The 23766-nt window shown below is 50.6% G+C and overlaps 2 protein-coding genes, 1 long non-coding RNA gene and 1 pseudogene across 4 annotated transcripts in view; 3 read left to right on the plus strand and 1 right to left on the minus strand.

Annotated features, from left to right (window-relative positions):
• Window positions 1–491: 491 nt before the first annotated feature.
• On the plus strand, window positions 492–2699 carry LOC104661243 (annotated as a pseudogene).
• A 9249-nt stretch (window positions 2700–11948) lies between these two features.
• Window positions 11949–13698, plus strand: LOC115896816. The gene is made up of 3 exons (XR_004056699.1): window positions 11949–12151; window positions 12351–12448; window positions 13280–13698. It is a non-coding gene; the product is annotated as an uncharacterized LOC115896816 (long non-coding RNA).
• Window positions 13699–17174: 3476 nt separating this feature from the next.
• Window positions 17175–21124, plus strand: TUBB2A (tubulin beta 2A class IIa). The gene is made up of 4 exons (XM_030929310.1): window positions 17175–17340; window positions 18642–18750; window positions 19059–19169; window positions 19865–21124. Exons 1-4 carry the CDS (start codon window positions 17284–17286, stop codon window positions 20923–20925), a joined length of 1338 nt encoding a protein of 445 aa, XP_030785170.1. The 5' UTR covers window positions 17175–17283; the 3' UTR covers window positions 20926–21124.
• Window positions 21125–21188: 64 nt separating this feature from the next.
• Window positions 21189–23766, minus strand: part of BPHL (biphenyl hydrolase like) — a 32599-nt gene continuing 30021 nt past the window's right edge. For both annotated transcript variants that reach the window (XM_030929311.1, XM_030929312.1), the window contains exon 7: window positions 21189–22269. In XM_030929311.1, the coding sequence (XP_030785171.1) occupies window positions 22182–22269 (88 nt within the window). In that variant the 3' untranslated portion in view covers window positions 21189–22181. The remainder of the gene's footprint in view (window positions 22270–23766) is intronic.

The raw sequence follows: 23766 nt of genomic DNA on the forward strand, positions 1-23766 counted from the left end.
TGGAGCCAGCGCCCTCACCATGGCCAGCTCCTTCCACTGCCACCCAGGCACCCTCCCAGGCTCCTGCTGCTCTTTTCCACTCAGTCCCTCTGGTGATCACTGCCAGCATGTAGATTGGTGGCATAAACCTGCATTGTTGCAGGGGTGCCTGGGGTCTGTATCAAGAGAGCTTGATCCCTGGAGGCAGCCACAGGTGGGTCCCTCCTCTCCTTAGTCCTGCCACGACCCATCAATCATCCCGGATGCAGTGGCATTCAGCCCTGCCTGGGGTGACAGTGCCTCCCTGTACCCCTGCCCCACCTCCCCACCCTCTCCCTAGAAGGGCATCTGCTGTGCCCCCTCCTCCTCCAGGGCCCCTCCCAGCCTTTCAGTCTAATCGCCATAATATGGCCGATGCTCTGCAGATTTTCAAGCCCCTCGGCAGCGGTTGCTGCAGGAAATAGGGGGTGCAGCTCTTTGCTCTCTGTCTAGTACTTACTGTCTGACCACAAAAGCCCCTGTTCCAAGGACATGGGAGGAGGACAAGGCCATCCTTAGTGACATTCAGGATGCAGAGCCATGGTGTGGTTCTTGTTTCATTTCAGTTTTGGGAGGTCATCAGTGATGAGCATGGGATCGACCCCACAGGCAGTTACCATGGAGACAGTGACTTGCAGCTGGAGAGAATCAACGTGTACTACAATGAGGCTGCTGGTGAGTAGCGGGATGTGTGTGCCCAGGAATCCTTGTTTTCCATGATGTGGGAGATGAAATGTTCTAGGAACATGCACGTGACAAAGGTATGCTTGTTGCATATTCATTTCAAATGCCAACTGCTGGAAAAACACGCTTTATGGTTTCCTAAGAGTCCTGCCTGTTTGCCACAGTTAAGCACACTCAGGACCTCCTTTTTCTTAAAAGCAGAAAATCTCCTGTTCTCCTTTTGTCTCAGATGCTGGAATGGAATGCTGCTGTGAGTCCATCCCTAAGCACAGGTCTGAGTCAGTTCTCGTTTCCTGCAGGTAATAAATATGTACCTCGGGCCATCCTGGTGGATCTGGAGCCTGGCACCATGGACTCCGTCAGGTCTGGACCCTTCGGCCAGATCTTCAGGCCAGACAACTTCGTGTTTGGTATGTAGTCATGATCACTGGGAACTGGCCAAATGACACCTTCTTCCTAACAGCCCTGCAAAGCACAGTTCTTAGTGTTCAGTGCCGAGGTGACACTGTGTCCACGGCAGCCCTGAGTCCTGGCCTAGCTCCATGCAGTCCATGGGCGGTCATGGCTCACAGATCAACGCCAGCCTGCAGAGGGCTACCGCAGCCCTTCCGTTGCAGAGCAGCCTCAGACTGGAAGGAAGAAAGCAAGGAAAAGCTTCAAGCCAGGCTTCATAGGCTATAGGCAACTTCAAAGGACCTCAAAGAGTCAGGGGCCAAAAGCACAGGTTATGACCAGAGCTAGACAGATGCTGAGGCCACCTTCTCTCCTGGTCACACTGCCTTCACCTTGCCTGTTTAATTGTACTTGAGTATAAAGAGAATGCCTGTTAAAAATGTAAGTATTTCAGAACCAATTAAGTTTTCTAACCCTATCCTCTTCCTCAATCAATGGCCTCAGATTTGCTAAACTTCTAACTTTATTATGATCCCGAGTGTTTTTGAGAGTCACTGACATATAAAAATATTTCCGGCCAGGTGAGGTGGCTCATGCCTGTAATCCCAGCACTTTGGGAGGCCAAGGTGGGTAAATCACCTGAGGTCAGGAGTTTGGGACCAGCCTGGCCAACATGGTGAAACCCTGTCTCTACTAACAATATAAAAATCAGCTGGGCATGGTCGCAGGTGCCTGTAATCCCAGCTACTAGGGAGGATGAGGAAGGAGAATTGCTTGAACCTGGGAGGCAGAGGTTGCAGTGAGCCAAGATTGCAATGCTGCACTCCAGCCTGGCGGACAGAGCACAACTCCGTCTCAAAAAGAAACAAAAAAGAAAAATAAAAATATTTCTTTAGGTAAAAGAAGAGTATTCAAAAGGGAAGAATCTGCCAATCTAAGACCAGTCCTACCTTTTCCTCCATAGTCAAAATGACATGTTTTAGGCAGGCCAGAGCAGAGCTGGGAATAACTGGGCCAGAGGGAGCCGAGCTGGTCGACTCGGTCCTGGACGTGGTGAGGAAGGAGTCAGAGAGCTGTGACTGTCTCCAGGGCTTCCAGCTGACCCACTCTCTGGGGGGCGGCACCGGGTCCGGGATGGGCACCCTGCTCATCAGCAAGATCCGGAAAGAGTACCCAGACCGCATCATGAACACCTTCAGCGTCATGCCCTCACCCAAGGTGTCAGACACGGTGGTGGAGCCCTACAACACCACCCTCTCTGTCCACCAGCTGGTGGAAAACACAGATGAACCTACTCCATTGATAATGAGGCCCTGTACGACATCTGCTTCCGCACCCTGAAGCTGACCACCCCCACCTACGGGGACCTCAACCACCTGGTGTCGGCCACCATGAGCGGGGTCACCACCTGCCTGCGCTTCCCGGGCCAGCTGAACGCAGACCTGCGTAAACTGGAGGTGAACATGGTGCCCTTCCCGCGCCTGCACTTCTTCATGCCCGGCTTCGCGCCCCTTACCAGGCGGAGCAGCCAGCAGTACCACACGCTCACGGTGCCCGAGCTCACCCAGCAGATGACATGCCCTTGCCTAGCATCCATACACTAAGAGGAGAGGGGCGGGGAAAGTGAAATGTTTTGCAGCAGCTGCACAAAGAACCAGGACAGCTTCCTGTGAGTCACCAGTGTGATGAGGCTCTCCATTGGTGACATAATCAGACCTGCATCTTCCCAGCCTTCAAACAAGAACAACTAGATGAGTGAGAGCATCTTTGGCCTTTGCATTCAGTTCTGAATCCAGTGCCTCTCTAGATTACAAAGTACTTAAAATCCTGCTTCATGGTGGGTCCAGAGAGGGATTGGAAATGCTTAGCTAGTGAGGAGAGCACTGCTGCAGCATGAAAATGACAGGAATCTGAATGGCAGCTGCAGAAGACAGACGTGTCAGCTAAGGGGACACAGCAGGACCAATGGCTGAAGGCCACTGTCAGTAGATACAAGGACTTTCCCATCAAACTCCTTTGTAGCAGACACTGTTGGACCCACTCTGTGCCTTTGGCCATGGTTTTTCTCAGACCTGCCGATGGCTTCTTACTGAAAAAAACTGTGACCTGCCCCAGGGCTCATTTGTGCAGCAAGGTAAACCCCCTTGGAAGGAGGCCCCATTTACTGACAGACTGGAGGCTAAACAGCGAGTTCCCCTCCCCTCAGGTGGGGCAACGCAGAGTGCAGTTCTGCGTCTTCTCTGACAGATGCCCCTGGGTTGAACCCTTGCCACCTGCAGCAGTAACCTGTTCTGAGGCAGCCCCTTGGCTTCCTTCTCTTTCCTGGCTCTGTTCCCTACAGCACTTCCAGCGCTTCCCAGGACAGACACTGCCCTCATCAACTTCCACTCAGATCCTAGCCTCAGGGTGTGCTTTGGGGCACCTGACCTACATCACTCATCAAAGAAGAAATCTTGTACTAGTTTGCTATTGTAACAGGTTACCACAAGGTCAGCAGCTTAACACACCACCTCACAGTTTCCGTTGGTCTGGTTGGGAGTCCAGCAGGGCTGGGAGGGCTGCACTCATCGGGAGCTCAGGGGCCTCTCCCATGCTTGTTCACATGCTCAGCAGGGTCCAGGTCGTCAGGGTCATAGGCCGAGGTTCCTGTTTTCTTGCTGGCCTTTGACCAGAGGCTGCTTCCTGCTCCTAAGGGCTGCCTTCCGTTCCCTGCCACATGGCCCTCTCCATAGCGGGCTAGCTGATCCGTCAAGGTCATCAGGAAAGGGTCTCTACTGCTTCCAAACTCAAATATCCTTTCTGTCAAAGTGTGGAGAAATCCTCTTCTTTGTCGGGGCGCGGTGGCTCAAGCCTGTAATCCCAGCACTTTGGGAGGCCAAGACGGGCAGATCACGAGGTCAGGAGATCGAGACCATCCTGGCTAACACGGTGAAACCCCGTCTCTACTAAAAATGCAAAAAAAAATTAGCCAGGCGTGGCGGCGAGCGCTTGTAGTCCCAGCTACTTGGGAGGCTGAGGCAGGAGAATGGTGTGAACCCGGGAGGCGGAGCTTGCAGTGAGCAGAGATCGTGCCACTGCACTCCAGCCTGGGCGACTGAGCGAGACTCCGTCTCAAAAAAAAAAAAAAAAAAAAAAAAGAAAAGAAATCCTCTTCTTTAAAAGGGCTCATGTAATTAGGGGAGGCCAATGAGATCATCTCTCTATCTTAAGGTCTTGGAAACTTAACTGCATCTGGAAAATCCTGTCACAGCAGTACCTAGATTTATGCTTGATTGAACAACCGGAAAAAGGTGAGTGTTGTAAAACAAAAATAAAATTCTAAGGCCCCCCAGCCACCTGAATGGAACCCTCCTCTCAGCCAAGGTCATTCAAAGTTAACCTGAAAAACTAATTCAGGCAATGATGGGAAGTGGGAGCTGGACATGTCTCTACATTCCCTCCTCCCTTTTGGAATTGCTGATAGAACAGACTCTTAAGTCTGATGAGAAATATTTACAATCTATTCTCTCTGAAGCCAGCTACCTGAAGGCTTCATCTGCATGATAAAACCTTGGTCTCCACAACCCCTTATCATAACCCAGGCATTCCTTTCTATTGATAACTCTTTCAACCAATTGTCAGAAAACCGTTGAATCTATCTATGACTTGGAAGCCCCCTTCCCTCCAGTTGTCCTGCCCTTCCAGACCAAACTAATGTATATGTTATATGTATTGATTGATGCCTTGTGTGTCCCTAAAATGTATAAAAGCAAACTGGACCCTGACCACCTTGGGTACATGTTCTCAAGACCTCCTGAGGACGGTATCATGGGCCATTAGTCACTCATATTTGGCTCAGAATAAACCTCTTCGAATATTTTACAGTTTGACTCGTTTTACCAACAGTATATACCATGAGCCAGGTGAATCTTGGGCCACCGTAGAGTCCTGCCTACCCCAGAGTGGAAACAGCACAGCCTCTGGAACAAGATGAACCTGTGTTCCTAAAGTAAGTTATGTTTTTTACTTCCTTGTTTTATGGCCTTGGGCAAGGATTTTAATCTCTCTGAGCCATAACTTCTTTGTCCAAAAAACGGTGATCATGGTCGCCACTTCAGAAGGGTATTATGAGGATTTAATGAAATGCACATGTAAATTACTTGTCACACGTGTGTGCAATAACTAGCTCTGTAGGAGCACCTTGTCAAGGGAGGTGTTCAAGGATAGCTATATAACTTCCTGTCAGGGATTCTGCAAAGATAAACCATGATAATTTTGGAACTGTCTTAATTTAATTGAATTTAATTTAGGAGAGCTAAATAATTAAACATGAGGCCAAAGTACATAAAGCAGCAGCCTTTTATTGCAAATATGCACACACTCTCCGGCGAGGTTCTCCGGTCCTCAGGAATGGGGCCAGGGAAGTCGCACCGGCCTCTGCCGGAGGTGGACTTTTATGCATTGGTACTGGAAGGGGGCGGGCAGTGGGCGGGACAAGGGCGTGATAGGGGCGTCTCTGTAGGTGTGGCCGGGTAAGTTTCCATCTCTTCGGATTGACATCACCTGGCGCATGCTCGGTTGTCCTGCACTTTCCAGGGCGCGGAAAAGTTGGTGATGAAGAACACGGAAGCGGTCGGGACTGTGCCATCTAGTTCACCTTCCTCCATTTTGTCCCTTCTCCCTCACCCAAACAGGAATGTCTTTTAATTTTTTTTTTTTTTTTCGAGACCGAGTCTCACTCTGTCAGGCTGGAGAGAAGTGGCGTGAACTCAGCTCACTGCAAGCTCCGCCTTCCAGGTTCATGCCATTCTCCTGACTCAACCTCCCGAGTAGCTGGGACTACAGGCACCCGCCACCATGCTAGGCTAATTTTTTGTATTTTTAGTGGAGACAGCGTTTCAATGTGTTAGCCAGGATGGTCTCGATCTCCTGACGTCATGATCCACCCGCCTCGGCCTTCCAAAGTGCTGGAATTACAGGTGTGAGTCACCGCACCCGGCCGGAATATCTTTTAATTTTTAAATCTACAATCTTTAGGTTCTTTACAACCAGGAAAAGTCTGTGGCTCCATGTAAACATTCTTGAAAGAGCTTTTCATCAGAAAAAGGGCTTCATTGATTGGTATTAAAGTATTTCCTTGGGGCCAGGTGCAGTGGCTCACACCTGTAATCCCAGCACTTTGGGAGACTGAGGCAGGAGGATTACTTGAGCTCAGGAGTTTGAGACTGGCCTGGCAACATAGTGAGTAAAATGTTCTTGTATTGGTTCAAACCCCAAGAGTGCGCCAAGAGACAACACGAGGCGGTTTGGAGCCACACACTGTTTTAATGAGTGCCTGGGTGCAGGCAGGCTGAGGCCTAAAATGTCTTCAGCACCAAATGAGGACAGGGCAGGGGTTTTATAGTCTCCTGTAAACAAGAATTGAGTCAGTCTGATGTAACTGCTACGTGGTACCCAGACAGCCTCTCTCGGTCTTCCGGGGATACGTGTCTTCCAGCCAGCTCTCTTGCGGCTTCTGCTGTCTTGCTGACACACACTCTGGCACAGGGGGCCTTGCACCTTGGGACTGGGCCTGAGAAGGGAGGAGTTATTCATTCCCTTAAGTTTTCAGGCCTTGGGGAGAACCTTTCAGTGAGACCTCCTCTCTACAAAAACTAAAAATGAAAGTATTGGCCAGTTGTGGTGGTTTGCATCTATAATCCCAGGTACTTGGGAGGCTGAGGCAGAAGGATCACTTGAGCCCAGGAGTTCAAATTTGTAGAAATCCATGATCATGCCACCACGCTCCTTCCTGGATAACAGAGTAGGGCACTGTCTCTTAAAAAAAAAAAAAAGTTTGCCGGGCGCGGTGGCTCAAGCCTGTAATCCCAGCACTTTGGGAGGCCGAGACGGGCGCATCACGAGGTCAGGAGATCGAGACCATCCTGGTGAACACGGTGAAACCCCGTCTCTACTAAAAAAATACAAAAAACTAGCCGGGCAAGGTGGCGGGCGCCTGTAGTCCCAGCTACTCCGGAGGCTGAGGCAGGAGAATGGCGTGAACCCGGGAGGCAGAGCTTGCAGTGAGCCAAGATTGCGCCACTGCACTCCAGCCTGGGGGGACGAGCGAGATTCTGTCTCAAAAAAAAAAAAAAAAAAGAAGATTATATGCCGGGCGCAGTGGCTCACGCCTGTAATCCCGGCACTTTGGGAGGCCAAGGTGGGCGGATCATCTGAGGTCAGGAGTTCAAGACCAGCCTGGCCAATACGGTGAAACCCTGTCTCTACTAAAAATACAAAATTAGCCGGGTATGGTGGCGCATGCCTGTAATCCCAGCTACTAGGGAGGCTGAGGCAGGAGAATCGTTTGAACCCAGGAGGTGGAGGTTGCAGTGAGTCGAGATCGAGCCACTGCACTCCAGCCTGGGCAACAAGAGTGAAACTCCGTCTTAAAAAAAAAAAAAAGGCCGGGCGCGGTGGCTCAAGCCTGTAATCCCAGCACTTTGGGAGGCCGAGATGGGCAGATCACGAGGTCAGGAGATCGAGACCATCCTGGCTAACACGGTGAAACCCCATCTCTACTAAAAAATACAAAAAGCTAGCCGGGCGAGGTGGCTGGTGCCTGTAGTCCCAGCTACTCGGGAGGCTGAGGCAGGAGAATGGCGTAAACCCAGGAGGCGGAGCTTGCAGTGAGCTGAGATCCGGCCACTGCACTCCAGCCTGGGCGACAGAGCGAGACTCCGTCTCAAAAAAAAAAAAAAAAAAAAAAAAAGTGTGTCCTTAGAGTACAGAATGTAAGGGGGTGGAGCCTGTTTGCCCAATATGGTGGGAGGAAAGTGAGAGGTACAAAAGAACCCTAAATCAAAGAAAATGACCAAGGTGAGTCTCAATCATTGTAGAGGTTCATTTTGCCAAGGCTGAAGACACACGCGGGGGGATAAAGAACACAAAACCATGGGAACCTCTGTGACCTGCGCTTTTTCCAAAAAGGGTCTGGAGACTTCAATATTGAAAGGAGAAAGAGTGGCGGTGGGGGAAAGAGGAAAGAAAAAATGGGCGGGTACATAAAAGGAGAGCAGTTGCATTCTTTTGAGACTTTGATCAGCTTTCACTGAATGCACATTTTACATCTGAAAGGAGGAGGTAGAAGACCAGTCAATTATGCATTTGTCTCAGTGAATCTGCAGTTTTACATTAGATAAAGTAATCACAGGGTACAGGAAGCAGCCAAACATGCATTTGTCTCTAGTGAGTGAAGGGAGGATCTAGTCCTGTCTTTGTCCTTTACCTATGAAGATGAGCTGTGAATTCACATCGTCAGGGTGAAATTCAACAGAACTGTTTTAGGCTAAAGATCTAGGGACCTACATGGAATTTCTTGTTCCAAGTGGAAGGTCCTCTAGGGAGGTTTGTGGCCTTCTATCTTTGTAGCTATCTACTTAGGAACAGAAGGAAGGCAGTCTTTGCATGACTCAGTTCCCAAGCTTTTCCCTTTGACTTAATGAGTTTGGGGCCCTGAGATTTTTATTTTCCTTTCACAGAACAAAAAGGAGATGTAACCACCCTTACTTACAACGTCACTGAGGACTAGTCTGGATCAGTAAGCTAAATTTACAACTGCAGGTAGCTACAATGGAAATTTCTGTCTCAGGCTGGGCTCAGAGTACCAGCAACCTAGGTTTCTCTGAGTCAGCCCTGCAGGGCAGAGGTCTCCTTGTAACCCACCTCTGACACAGACATCCTAGTCTCTTCGTCCTGCTTCCCCTTCAAGGCCTTTCAGCCAGATCTGAGATTGTGTCACAGATTCTGATTCTTGCATTAATCTCTGGTCATTTTTAGCAGCTCGTTTGTTGACTCAGCTTCGGAGCCGCTCAGCCTCTGTCCTCACTCCCTCGTCTCATCCTCAGCTTGGGCGTTCCCCACCATGGATGGCCTCAGCCTATGCTGTTTTCAGCTTCATTTCTCCAAGGCCAGTGTGATATTGTGAAGTATATGTTCAAACTCGTTTTTTGGCATACAACTCCTAAAATCCTTAAAGTCTCCAAAGTGATGTCTTTTTATGCTAATGAGTCAGCTGGTGGCCGGCAGTCCCTAGGTAGCTTCAGGATGGGGCTGGTCACTGGAAAGACCAAGGCATGATCAGAGGGTTGGGACTTTGAGCCCTATCCCCCACCTTCCCTGGAGAGGAGAGGGCCTGGAGGTTAAGTTGATCACCAGTGGCTAATGATTTAATCAATCAGGTCTACATAATGAAGCCTCCATAAAAAACTAACCCAAAAGGACTGGGTTTGGAGACCTTTAGGTAACTGAACATATAGAGGCTACTGGGGGTGGGGCATGTCCTGGGAGGGCATGGACCCGTTGCCCATACCTCACTCTAGGCACCACTTCATCTGTCACTTTTGTAATCCTTTATAATAAACCAAGAAATGTAGGTAAGTATTTCCCTGAGTTCTGTGAGCTGCTCTGGCAAATTAATTGAACCCAAGGAGGAGACCCTGGAATCCCGGATTTATAGCCAGTTGGTCAGAGGCACAGCCTGGCACTTGCAGTTGGCATCTGAAGGTGGTGGGGAGAGCCTGGGGGACTGAGCCCTCACCCTGTGGGATTTGACACTATCTGCAGGTAGACGGTGTCAGAATGGAACGGAAGTCGAGGCCACCCAGCTGGTGTCTGCAGCAGAATCGATTTCCTGCTTGGTGTACTGGGAAATACCCCTACACATTGGGTCACAGAAATCTTCTGGGTTGGGTGTTGTGCCGTGAGAACAGAGAAAAAACAATTGGTGGTTTTTCACTCAGAGAGTCAGTATTGGCCTCTCAATGAGATCCACAATGCCTCATTAATTACAAAACTATCCAACCTTAAGCGGCATCTGTAAATTATGTCAGTATGCAAGTATTCATGAGTTAGCAAATTCTGAATTTTGAAAGGCCGAGTACATAGAAATATCCAGTTGTACACTGCTCTCGGTCCCACCATGCAGCCTAACTCTCCCCTCTTCCGCTAACCCATGTACAGCAGCCAAGTTGCTCTTGGCCTGTGAGGCCCCTGAGGGTCAGTAAGGGGCATGACTGCCCACAACCCCTGACCACCTACCCGATTTCCTCCCAAGGAAACTGGGCATAGAAGGAGCACCTCCCCTTCCCCTTTCCACATTCGCTGCTCTGTTAAATTGCCCTCAGAGGGTGTTTCTCCTGCATATTTGTCTGCATCTTCCTTAATCTCCTTCTTTCTTTCAGTTATTAAAAAAATTTTGGGCCGGGCGCGGTGGCTCAAGCCTGTAATCCCAGCACTTTGGGAGGCCAAGATGGCCGGATCACGAGGTCAGGAGATCGAAACCATCCTGGCTAACACGGGGAAACCCCGTTTCTACAAAAAAAAAAAAAAAAAAAAAACTATCCGGGCGAGGTGGCGGCGCCTGTAGTCTCAGGTACTCCGGAGGCTGAGGCAGGAGAATGGCGTAAACCCAGGAGGCAGAGCTTGCAGTGAGCTGAGATCCGGCCACTGCACTCCAGCCTGGGCGACAGAGCGAGACTCCGTCTCAAAAAAAAAAAAAAAAAGAAATTCTGGGCGGGCGCAGTGGCTCACACCTGTAAGTCCAGCACTTTGGGAGGCCGAGGCGGGAGGATCACTTGAGGTCAGGAGTTTGAGATTAGCCTGGCCAACATGGTAAAACCCTGTCTCTACTAAAAATACAAAAGTTAGCCAGGCATGGTGGCACCCGCCTATAGGCCCAGCTATTTGGGAGGCTGGGGCAGGAGAATCGCTTGAACCGGGGAGGCGGAGGTTGCAATGAGCTGAGATGGAGCTATTGTACTCCAGCCCGGGGGTCACAGCAAGACTCGGTCTCAAAAAAGTAATTCTACTCATTTCTTCATAACCAGAAAATGATACTAAAAGTGGGTGATGAATGGAGCCAGCTCTGAGCTCTGGAGGTCACTGGCACTCTTTTGGAGGAACGGTCTCATAGCATATTAAACATGTTTCATTTTCTATTTTAGCTTTTTACATTAATTATAATCGACACATTACAATATAAAAGTTGAGTTTGACTAGTTGGCATGATATATTCTGTAGATACTTAAATAAACATTCATTTTACTATTGCGATTTTCCTTTCTTATTTTGGAGTCATCAGTCCCCTTATACCCCCCACACCCCAATTCTGATCTCAAACGTTTTCTTAGGTCTGGAAAACTAATTAGCACTGTGCTTGTGGTGACTAATGGTAAAACTGACCATGCCGGGCAAACTTGAGGTAATGGAAGGAACAAATGTTCTTCCTAATTAAGAAGAGACACAGAATATATACATTGGCAGCCAGCCATCGGTGGCATTTCATTAACACTAGCAACAAAATGTGGTGGCATCAAAAAGTAAATTTAACAAAATTAGCCCAGCCCCCCATTAAAATGTTCCCTATTGTTATTTTTGTACTACAGGGCTGTTAGGCGAAGGCGGAGGTTGCAGTGAGCCCAAATCGCACCACTGCACTCCAGCCTGGGTGACAGACCAAGATTACACCTCTCAAAAAAAAAAAAAGTACTTCGATATTCTCTTATAGCTACAAAAAAAAAAAAAAAAAAGGCACGTCCTATTTTGAGCGCATTTCCCGCCTGGTATTTCATGAATTTGTGGGAATGGTTGTTGCTCCCGCTGCAAAGGCTGTCCGATCTTGACACAGAGGCTCAGGCCGCCCCGGCGACGGGTAGGGAGGGGCGCTGGCGGCCTCCGGGCGGAACCCGGTCTTAGAGCGCGACGGGGCGGGGCGGGCAGGGCCTCCAGGGGGCGCAGCCCCGCCCTCCCTCTGCGCCGCAAGCCCCGCACCCCAGTGCCTCTCCGGCCCGCAGGAGGCCCCGCCCCGCCCCGCCCCGCCCCGCCCCGCCGTGCCGCGCTCTCACTGCGGGGAGGGGGCGAAGCTCAGCCTTTCCCGAACCGCCGTTTGCCTAGAGCGTGAAATGGAGCGGGTCGCGCGCCCCGGCGCTCCTGAAGGAAGAAGGCAGCGTGGTGGCCCCACCCCGAGTCCCTGGCAGTCCAGACCCGGCGAAGGGTGAAGAAACCTGGGTCCAGAACTAGGTGGTCAGGGAGTCAGGCAGTAAGTAGGAAGCCACGGAGCCGGCTCTCCCGGGTGCCTCGCGCCTCCCGGCGCCGCCCAGCGCCCTCTGCCCTGGAAGGTGCAGAGAGGGGGCAGAGGGACCCTGGACCTGCAGACTCTCGGGGTCTGGGTGGGGGCAAGAGCGTTCCGATGGCGCCTCGGCTCGCGCTTAGAGATCCTCCGCTCGCTCACTCTGCAGCGCCAGCCTCGGGATTAGGGGCGAGGAGTGTGGTGCGGAGCTGCATACAGAAGAGCGTGCGGCCGGAGGAGACCGCAGTCTCGCCGCAAGGGAGCCTCGTAAGTGGCTCTGGAATTGAGTCTTGATTCATGAAGAAGAGCTCCAGGGATGGAGGGGAAGGAGGGAGAAAAAAAGGGAGGGAAGAAAGGGGAAGAGGACGGGATTAACCAGTTATAATAGCTAATATTTATATAACGCTGGGGCAGGTGGTATTGTAAGTGCTTTCACATATTCATTCAGGCTTTATCACAACCCCAGGAAGCGGGTACTATTACTACTATCACTTTACAGATGAGGCAACTAAGGCAGAGCGAGGTTAAGTAACTTGCTGAGGTCACACAGCTAAGAAGTGACAGAGTGAGGATTCGCACCCAGTCCATCGACTCTAGGCCCTGTGCTCCTCAACAGTCAGGGAACACGGCAGGAGGGCACTGAAGTAGGGGACATTTATTCCAGTCCTCTAAACGGCCTTAGTCACAGGAAGCAGAGATGAGTTTGCTCAGATAATTCAGTATGGTCTGGACACCTCAGATGATGGGGACGATGATAGTTGGGAGTAGGTTACATATTTTTGAGAATTTGTGAGATTATGTCTAAGTCATAGCATAAGAAGATATAGTATTTCTTCATTCTTAATGTTGAAGGCAAAAAAAAAAAAGTTATAAAGGAACAAAAACATCTAAACAGCCCATGAATAGGAAAAACAAAAAGGAATATAATACATCAAGCATTTAAAAAAATCTCGAGAACAGTGGAAAGATACACTTGTACTCTAGTACTTTCTAAGTGTTTCTAATTTTATAATCAGACAATATGTATATAAGATATATGTATATATAATTGCTGTGTACATTGTATGTATTTTTTTTAAAAAAATTTTTGGGATATAGCTTAATGAGAATTTGACATCAAGAATGACATCTTTGAGACCAGCCTGGCCAACATGACGAAACCCTGTCTCTACTGAAAATACAAAAATTAACTGGGCATGGTCGTGCACGTCTGTAATCCCATACTCCGGAGGATCGCTTGAGCCTGGGGGGCAGAGGTTGCAATGAGCCGAGATCATGCCACTGCACTCCAGCCTGGGTGACAGAGACTCCATTTCAAAAGAAAAAAAAAAAAGACATCTTCAGTTTTTGAAAGGCCCCAGATTGACACTTGTAATATGAATGTCACATTCTGGGACATGGCCCATCCCAGAAAGTGGCTAAAAAAACTTCTGTATATTTACTCTGTATTATTATAGTCATCTGAAAAAAAAAAATTGTAAACTTTAGTGGGGTTGATATTTTAACATTAAATTTAATTGGAGTTCAGACTGTTTTATTTTAGGTAACCTTTTGAAAAGGTTACATCCCCTTACATGCTTTGAACAAAATTCTTCCATCTTCATAAAGAGATGCTTTTATTTAAAAAATAGCAGACAGGGGCTACACTGGATGAGTTTCATGGGGAAGAAGTTGGAGCGGAGAGTGCAGCTAGTTCCCTGGGCCTGCTCTGAGGGCACAAACAGGATGCAAGACTGTTCCATACGAATTGAGACAATTGTGTTGCTGGGATGCTCCTTGGGTTTTCAGCATTCTGCAGAGGAAACTGGTGTTTTCGAAATTCCAGGACTCTCTTACTTGGACCAACTAAATCTGTTTCAACTAGATCATAACTGTCACCCTTAGAGATGGCATCAATGAGCAGTAATGATATCATCACAATACCACATATTCACAGGGTACTTTTCACTAGAACATTCTTGCCAGGACCCTTGTTGGGCCCTCTGAAGCAGGAGGCAGGAAGGGCAGGCAGAAGGGTAAGAGATTACGTCCTTCTGTAAAAGACAGATGTGGCTCAGCCTCCTACCAGGAACACATTCTCTAGTCTGAATTTTGTCATTACACCTACCCTTCCCTTCCCCTCACCCCCCACCTCCGCCCCGCGCCAATGATGCTTTTAGGGTAGGGGTGGCTCAGACACTGCGAGTGGCATCCTGTCTAAAGCAGGAAGTGACTTGAAGCTGGAGGAGGTTGGTCTGCTTCCCCTTCCCCATCCCTGGCCCACCCAACAGCCAGTGGAGCTGCTCCTCTTTAGACACCGAAAAAGGGATGAAAGGGGAGAGATTGCTCCTCAAAAGCCTATTCTAGGGAAGGGGAGAATTAGCAGGCTCCATTTCGTCCTGTTATCTGCATCGGTGCTGTACAAGGTCGAGTTGCTTAGTGACAGCAAGGTGGGGTTGGGGGTATCTACACTTGCGGCGAGGGAGGGGAGAACAGGAACTCACAGCCTCAGATGAGTCACCTTAGGCAGGGCAGGCATTATTTAAAACTCCGCACGTGAGTTTCTCTGATTATATACTAACACATCACCGGCGGCGCCGAGGAAGGAGGGCGCCAGAGAGAAGTAGGCTGGGCGTGAGCTGCCAGGCAGGAGAAGGCTGACTTGGGCAGAACATTCACTGCCAGCCATCCAGAGCAGGCAGACAGGTGCCTGGCCTGCGCCCTTGAGCCCTGCCATGGATTTATTTTCTGTGCGCTCTCTGATGTCCAGTTCACAGACAGTGCCTCTCAGCTTCCCAATGTAAGAAAAACCCATTTCCATTCTTCAGATATGGTGAGAGAAGCTCAGAGAGGTGCAGTGACTTGCTGGAGGACTGAGCTAGGAACAGCAGAGTGGTCACATGCTCCACAGGCTGGGAAACGCCCAGCTGCTAGGGGTTCCCGTGTCCCCAGTGCTGTCCCTTTCAGGTCTCATCCTCTGCTCCTATTTGGCCTCAGATTTCACGTTGAATTAAAACACAAAGGCCAAGAAGCAATTATCTCCGGAAAAATCTTTTCAGAACTGTGTAATGAGTGAAGGTACCCCAAGAAAAGCCATTCTCTGGAGAGGTTCTGGAAGGCTCTGGCTGGTGGTGAAGAGCCAAGATGTGGGAGGTGGGGTGGAGGTGGGGAGAAGGTGGAGGCCAAGCCCTGGGTACCTGGGAGTGGCATCCCAGGGACAGGCTGTCCACTGGGGGCCCAGCAGCAGGGAGAGGGGAGACAGGAGGAGAAATTCTAGGAAATCTGTCTCCACCCTGTGAAGAGGCACTAGGCACCTGCCTACCTACATGCTGGGAGGATGCTGGGCACTTCCTAAAGCTGGGGTGATTAAGACCTGACTTGGCCTAAGAGGCTACTCAGACATCTGGCTTTATTTTCCACCTCCGATACAGACCAACTATTGAGGTGGCAAGTAGAGTGCACATTAAGAAGGACGGCATCACCTTGGGTTTTACCAAGGCATTTTTGCCCCATAAACTCAGTGTGCTTTCATATATGGCTTCTCGTTTCCTACCACAAAGCCAGCTCCGGGGCATCTGTAATTATCATCATTATATAGTCGGAATGTGCTGGGAACCAAAGGCAGTCCCGAGGCCCCTGTTACCCAGTCCACGGTGCAGGGCCATCTTTGTGAATAATTAAAGCTGGTCCTTACCACAGCCCACCCAAGCCTTTAAAACTCACCTGGGCTTTCTCTTTATACAAAGACTTTAGATTCCTTCCTTTACTAGCTTTGTGACTGGTCAGGTCTTTCAGCCTCGCTTTCTGAGCTATGAAATTGGGGTAGTAATAATGCTTACCCCAAGCCAGTGGCAGTCAACAAAAATATGCATAAGTGAGCAGCAAATGGAAACCAAGTATGTAATTTAACATTTTCTAATCTCAAAACAAGTCACTTATCACAATGTATCCAAAACACTATTATTTTGATAGACCATCAATATTTAAGAATCAATAATGAAATATTTCACATTATTTTAACTTACTGAGCCCATAAAATCCAGTGTATACTTCACACTTAACAGCACATCTCAGTTCAGACTACCCACGTTTCAATGTTCGGCAGCCACCATGCCTAGGGTCTACCGAACTGGACAGCCTGGCTCCGAAAGCTGCTGTGAGGATCAGGTGACCTAAGGGGTGTAAGGGGCAGGGCCATCAGCTGACACATCAACGTGGCAGATATATTCCTCCTGTCTTTCCTCTCTGACACACACACACACACACACACACACACACCCGCAGAATTTTCCACATTTAAAAGGCCTTTACAAGGACGCAGGAGCCCAAAGCAGACATGTGACAAATCCAGCCTTTTTCTAGACCCCCAACTCCCACCCCAGACCAAGCCATCTTCCTTCCCTGTAGGGGCGAAAGGGCGCCCACCCCGCCGTCCTGGCATTCCTTTTAGGCAGGTCCCCGTCGGCTCCCCGGGGCTCCACACTCCTCTCCACGCTGCCCACCGCCCCTCAACGGCGTCCTGGTCCCTGCCCAGGATGCGGGAAACCTTCGCTACCAGCTGGAGAGCCCACTGCAAATGGGTCTTCAATCTCCAGTTCCCCACTCCAAAGGGTACTCGACACCTCTCCCCGGCCCTAGGAGGCGAGGACCCCGTTCCAAGGCAGCCTCTCCCCCGGTTCCGGGGCCCCGGTCTCCAGCCCTCCTTGAGGGTCCAGAGTGGGCGGGGCGGGGTGGGGACTGCGGCGTCAGCGAAGAACCCAGCCCCAGGGGTCGCCCGCGCCCGTGGATCCGGCAGGGGGCTGCGGCGGGGTCCGAGGTCCGGGCACCGCGCGACCGCGGGACAGCGGGGCCGGCGGCCCACCCCAGACCCAGCGGCAGCCGCAACGGGCCGAGCGCCCCCGCACCTCGCACCGCGCCCCGGCTCCCCCTCGCGGTGCCGCAGTCCCAGCCGCACCACCCCCGCGGCCGCAGCCCCGCCCGTCATGACGTCACCGGGCAGGGCGGGTCCCCGGGTATAAAAGACTGAGCTGGGGGGCGGCGGCAGGTCTCTGCGCAGCTAAGCCCGCCGGTCCACGCCGCGCACCGCTCCGAGGGCCAGCGCCACCCGCTCAGCAGCCGGCACCATGCGCGAGATCGTGCACATCCAGGCGGGCCAGTGCGGCAACCAGATCGGCGCCAAGGTGGGTGCGCTGCGGCGGAGGGACCTGGGGTGGGAACCGAGGGTGCTGGCTGGGGCTGGGGCTGGGGCTGGGGCTGGGGCTGGGGCCGGGGCGGGGGCGGGGGCGGGGGCTGGGGCCGGGGCGGGAGGCCGCGGCGGCCCCGGGCTGGCTGGGTGGCACATTCCGCGGCGAGGCCGCCGGGCGGGGCCCGGGAGGCTGCATGACCTGCCAGGATGCCCGCAGCGCCGCAGCTGTGTGTGCGTTTAATCTGGGCCCTTTCGATTTCCCTGGGACACAGCCCTTCTGCGGGACGCGGTTGGCATTCCGCTGGGTGTATGTGTCTCAGAAACTTGGGTCGGGGCTATGGTCATGTTTATTGCGCTAGCTTCATGTGAATTTCATTTGTGTATTTATCTCTACGGTTTGAATGAAAACATGCAGTGTCACTGGACTGACAGATGTAACAGAGGCTTCCCTTCGGGTCGTACAGGCGAGGGTGTTAGATACATTTCCTTGCTCGGGCACTGTCTTGACATGATCACATACAACGCGATAGTTTTGCTGCCAGTCCCCGAGGCGGCAGGTGACTGCGCTGGGTGGGGGCTGCAATTACTGACCGCTGTGTGGGAGGCAGCAGAGGGCCTGCTGCATAGGTGGGGGCGGGAGCCAGTACAAGGACGTGGTCTCTTTGAGAACCGCCATGTTGCCCACCCAGCCTCCCCGCCCCCTCCCTGCCGCAAATTCACAATGGAGCCAGCGCCCTCACCATGGCCAGCTCCTTCCACTGCCGCCCAGGTGCTCTCCCAGGCTCCTGCTGCCCTTCGCCCAGTCCCTCCGGTGGTCGGTGCGGCATTAAACCTGCACTGTTGCGGGGGTGCCTGGGATCTGTGCCAAGAGAGCTTGATCCCTGGAGGCAGACACAGGGTGGGTCCCCCTGTCCTTGGTCCTGCCACGACCCATCAATCATCCCGGATGCAGTGGCTTTCAGCCCTGCCTTGGGTGACAGAGCTTCCCTGTATCCCTTCTAGATTTCTCTACCCTCCCCACCCTCTCCCTAGAAGGGCATCTGCTGTGCCCCCTCCTCCTCCAGGGCCCCTCCCAGCCTTTCAGTCTCTCCCCATAATATGGCCGATGCTCTGCAGATTTTCAAGCCCCTCAGCAGCGGTTGCTGCAGGAAATAGGGGGTGCAGCTCTTTGCTCTCTGTCTAGCACTTACTGTCTGACCACAAAAGCCCCTGTTCCAAGGACATGGGAGGAGGACAAGGCCATCCTTAGTGACATTCAGGATGCAGAGCCATGGTGTGGTTCTTGTTTCATTTCAGTTTTGGGAGGTCATCAGTGATGAGCATGGGATCGACCCCACAGGCAGTTACCATGGAGACAGTGACTTGCAGCTGGAGAGAATCAACGTGTACTACAATGAGGCTGCTGGTGAGTAGCGGGATGTGTGTGCCCAGGAATCCTTGCTTTCCATGATGTGGGAGATGAAATGTCCTAGGAACATGCACGTGACAAAGGCATGCTTGTTGCATATTCATTTCAAATGCCAACTGCTGGAGAAACACGCTTTATGGTTTCCTAAGAGTCCTGCCTGTTTGCCACAGTTAAGCACACTCAGGACCTCCTTTTTCTTAAAAGCAGAAAATCTCCTGTTCTCCTTTTGTCTCAGATGCTGGAATGGAATGCTGCTGTGAGTCCATCCCTAAGCACAGGTCTGAGTCAGTTCTCGTTTCCTGCAGGTAATAAATATGTACCTCGGGCCATCCTGGTGGATCTGGAGCCTGGCACCATGGACTCCGTCAGGTCTGGACCCTTCGGCCAGATCTTCAGGCCAGACAACTTCGTGTTTGGTATGTAGTCATGATCACTGGGAACTGGCCAAGTGACACCTTCTTCCTAACAGCCCTGCAAAGCACAGTTCTTAGTGTTCAGTGCCGAGGTGACACTGTGTCCACGGCAGCCCTGAGTCCTGGCCTAGCTCCATGCAGTCCATGGGCGGTCATGGCTCACAGATCAACGCCAGCCTGCAGAGGGCTACCGCAGCCCTTCCGTTGCAGAGCAGCCTCAGACTGGAAGGAAGAAAGCAAGGAAAAGCTTCAAGCCAGGCTTCATAGGCTATAGGCAACTTCAAAGGACCTCAAAGAGTCGGGCCAAAAGCACAGGTTATGACCAGAGCTAGACAGATGCTGAGGCCACCTTCTCTCCTGGTCACACTGCCTTCGCCTTGCCTGTTTAATTGTACTTGAGTATAAAGAGAATGCCTGTTAAAAATGTAAGTATTTCAGAACCAATTAAGTTTTCTAACCCTATCCTCTTCCTCAGTAAATAGCCTCCGATGAGCTAAACTTACTTCTTAACTTTATTATGATCCCAGTGTCTTTGAGGTCACTGACACAGAAAAATATTTCTTCAGGTAAAGGAAGAGTATTCAAAAGAGAAGAATCTGCCAGTCTAAGACCAGTCCTACCTTCTCCTCCATAGTCAAAATGACAGATTTTGAAATTCCTTATGTTTTAGTGTCTAATGTTCACTTTCCCTCTGGCAGGCCAGAGCGGAGCTGGGAATAACTGGGCCAAGGGCCACTACACAGAGGGAGCCGAGCTGGTTGACTCGGTCCTGGACGTGGTGAGGAAGGAGTCAGAGAGCTGTGACTGTCTCCAGGGCTTCCAGCTGACCCACTCTCTGGGGGGCGGCACCGGGTCCGGGATGGGCACCCTGCTCATCAGCAAGATCCGGGAAGAGTACCCAGACCGCATCATGAACACCTTCAGCGTCATGCCCTCACCCAAGGTGTCAGACACCGTGGTGGAGCCCTACAACGCCACCCTCTCTGTCCACCAGCTGGTGGAAAACACAGATGAAACCTACTCCATTGATAACGAGGCCCTGTACGACATCTGCTTCCGCACCCTGAAGCTGACCACCCCCACCTACGGGGACCTCAACCACCTGGTGTCGGCCACCATGAGCGGGGTCACCACCTGCCTGCGCTTCCCGGGCCAGCTGAACGCAGACCTGCGCAAGCTGGCGGTGAACATGGTGCCCTTCCCGCGCCTGCACTTCTTCATGCCCGGCTTCGCGCCCCTCACCAGCCGGGGCAGCCAGCAGTACCGGGCGCTCACGGTGCCCGAGCTCACCCAGCAGATGTTCGACTCCAAGAACATGATGGCTGCCTGCGACCCGCGCCACGGCCGCTACCTGACGGTGGCTGCCATCTTCCGGGGCCGCATGTCCATGAAGGAGGTGGACGAGCAGATGCTCAACGTGCAGAACAAGAACAGCAGCTACTTCGTGGAGTGGATCCCCAACAACGTGAAGACGGCCGTGTGCGACATCCCGCCCCGCGGCCTGAAGATGTCGGCCACCTTCATCGGCAACAGCACGGCCATCCAGGAGCTGTTCAAGCGCATCTCGGAGCAGTTCACGGCCATGTTCCGGCGCAAGGCCTTCCTGCACTGGTACACGGGCGAGGGCATGGACGAGATGGAGTTCACCGAGGCCGAGAGCAACATGAACGACCTGGTGTCTGAGTACCAGCAGTACCAGGACGCCACGGCCGACGAACAGGGGGAGTTCGAGGAGGAGGAGGGTGAGGATGAGGCTTAAGAACTTCTGAAATCAATCGTGCATCCTTAGTGAACTTCTATTGTCCTCAAGCATGGTCTTTCTACTTGTAAACTATGGTGCTCAGTTTTGCCTCTGTTAGAAAAATTCACACTGTTGATGTAATGATGTGGAACTCCTCTAAAAATTACAGTATTGTCTGTGAAGGTATCTATACTAATAAAAAAGCATGTGTAGAAAACCCTGTGGTCTCTGTTCTCACTTCAAATAATTTTTATTCTTTCTCTAAATGCTTGAGTATAAAGTTTCAAAGTTTAACTTGGTACTGTTTTTATTGTGGTAATCAAAGTTTAACAGCAATGTAGGATTTCTGCTTTAGTATTTTAATTAATAGCATTCTTGCCCTTTTAGTACAGAGCAACGAAAACACGTATTTTGTTCACCTTTACTGGCCCAAAGTATTCATCTCTCAAAAGTGAACCAGGAGTAAAGAGGGACATGGGGTAAAGCCAACCTGCTCCTATCTGCTGCTGTTCAGGACATCCTATGATCTTAGAATTGAGGACCTTAGGCACGGACTCTCCCTACTTCTCTTTGAATATGATAAACACAAATAAAAACACAAGTGAAGCTTGAACCTCTCAGATAAAAGGTACAGTATAAATTCAAGACGTCTTAAAATCTCCAACATTAACACTACACATTCTCCAGGTAAAATTTATTTGAAAGTAAATTATGGCAGGAATTCACCTGTTAAGACAATGGTATAACCTATCACAACTTCATATTAGAAAACCAGATTTAATTTTCATAGTTATTGAAGTTAGAGGCTTTATTCCTTTTTTAAAGACAAGGTCTTACTCTGTTGCCCAGGTTGGAGCGCAGTGATGTAATCACAGCTCATTGCAGCTTTGAATTGGCTCAAGTGATCCTCCACCTCAGCTTCCCGAGCAGCTGGGACCACAGGTGTGTGCCACTTCGCCTGGCTAATTTTAAAAAACTTTTTTTTTGTAGAACCAGAGTCTCCCTATATTGCACAAGCTGGTCTTGAACTCCTGGGTTCAGGCAATTCTCCCACCTCAGCCTCCCAAAGTGCTGAGATTATAGCGGTGAGCCACCGTGCCCAGCCTGAAGCTAGAGGCTGTTTTCAGTATGTCATTATTCTCATTTGGTTAGGATAAGATTGAAGGGAGGGGTAGAAAGTCTCAAAGGCGGAGAGTTTCAAAGGCATCATGGTAACAGGCAGCAACACGATCAAGCCCCACACGAAGGAACCACCAAGACTTAAGTGTGCATTCTCATTGTAGGAAGTCTTCGGCTAACTTGTTGAATTCATTTGCAAAACGCAAATGCAGGTTGTGTTTGCCTTCTGGCATCAAATGCAGCCTAAGAAAAGGAAGAAAAAACGCTTTGGGTCAATGGCACACCATTTAAGAACAAACCCCTCACTCTCCCCAACATTTCACAAACATCTGAAGTGAAAAATTGCCACATTTTCCCCATGAGCACTATGGAGGAGAAAATGTAACCCATCAGCCTTCTAAGAATATAGATAGAAACATGAAAGTCTTGGAGTTTATGACTACCCCTGAGGTTGACTGTAAGGCAATGACTTAACAGTAGCAGACACACATTGTATTTGGAATTGAATCAAGTAACAAATGGTTTGGCCAGAAAATGGACTGAGAGTTGGGGAGGTGCTTTGGTGGTTACTCTAGAAAAATCCATTTTAATGAAGTTGATTTGAAGAGAGAAGGTCGGTAAGATGATAAAAATAAATGTCCAGAATGCACTGGGCTGGGCCAGGTGAGTTTCTTGGGCTGTCGATGTAGTGGGCAAGTGCAAAGCAGAATGCACAGCCGCCCTCAGCCTGCTGCTCCGCGTTCCAAATCACCCTTCCATTTTTGGATTACTGAACAAATCCATCTACACACAAGCCGCCAGACAAATGGCTGTGAGGGTGGTGAGCCCACGCCAGCAGCCCTGTGCTCCAGGAGCCGCTGCTGCAGCTGTCACGGCTCAGCGTTGTGGCAAACACACTGTCCTCGTAAGGCTTCTTCCTTTCAATAGGACTGTGATAAAATGGGACAGGTTTACAGTTTCCTGAATAAATGCAGCCTTCTCTTTGTTCTATATTTGACTTATTAGCTACAAAAGTATAGAAACAGTAAAAGTGTTAAAGGTTCTAGGATGAAAGCCTAAGTTCAGGCCACTTTGTCTACAATGATAAGTAGACATTACAAGGACAATATTGGGGCAGAATGCGTTACCATGTCGCTGAATTTTTTGACTTTCAATACTTGGGGACTGACAGCTCAGAACCTCCGCAGCCTTGGGGGAGGAACTGTGGGGCAGGGAGCTGTCCTTGGAAGATGCTGAGCCTCTTCCAACTCAGCCACCACATTGCGGGTGGGAATGGGATACCAAGAGAATCAACTTGAAAGGAAGACATATTGTTGGGACCTTTCCAAGGGCCTTGGAAAATTAGTAATGCTATTACAACCAGAACATTCTAAATTCAACTTTAACACTATTCAGAAAAGAAGGATGAGTTGCACCTACCCCAAAGATAGGATCCCAGTTGCCTACACAAGGAACAGGGTTTGCAGGGACATTCAAGGCCTTTGTTTTCAGGAAACAGGAAAGAACCAATTGCCAAGGATGCTGAGAGGTCACAGAAGGTCACGTATAGGCTAAATTGCATCCCCTAATCTGCACTAAGCTGGACTGGGAGGCAGGGAGTCCCCAGCCTGCCACACGTGAAGTCCTCCTCTGTAGACAGCCCAGCCCATCGGGCTGTGATTTGCTGGTTTCCCATAAGGAAGGAAGGAGACCCTCGCTGTGAGTCCTTTCTTTTCAGCCGGTCGGCACTGTCTGCACTCT

The sequence above is a fragment of the Rhinopithecus roxellana genome, chromosome 4 (genome assembly GCF_007565055.1).
Source record: "Rhinopithecus roxellana isolate Shanxi Qingling chromosome 4, ASM756505v1, whole genome shotgun sequence".
Lineage (NCBI taxonomy): Eukaryota > Metazoa > Chordata > Mammalia > Primates > Cercopithecidae > Rhinopithecus > Rhinopithecus roxellana.

Coding starts and splice junctions, on each gene's coding strand:
- TUBB2A (XM_030929310.1), top strand. CDS start 17,284: ATGCGCGAGATCGTGCACATCCAGGCGGGCCAGTGCGGCAACCAGATC. Junction 17,341..18,641: donor GCAACCAGATCGGCGCCAAG/GTGGGTGCGCTG, acceptor GTTTCATTTCAG/TTTTGGGAGGTCATCAGTGA. Junction 19,170..19,864: donor GCCAGACAACTTCGTGTTTG/GTATGTAGTCAT, acceptor TCCCTCTGGCAG/GCCAGAGCGGAGCTGGGAAT.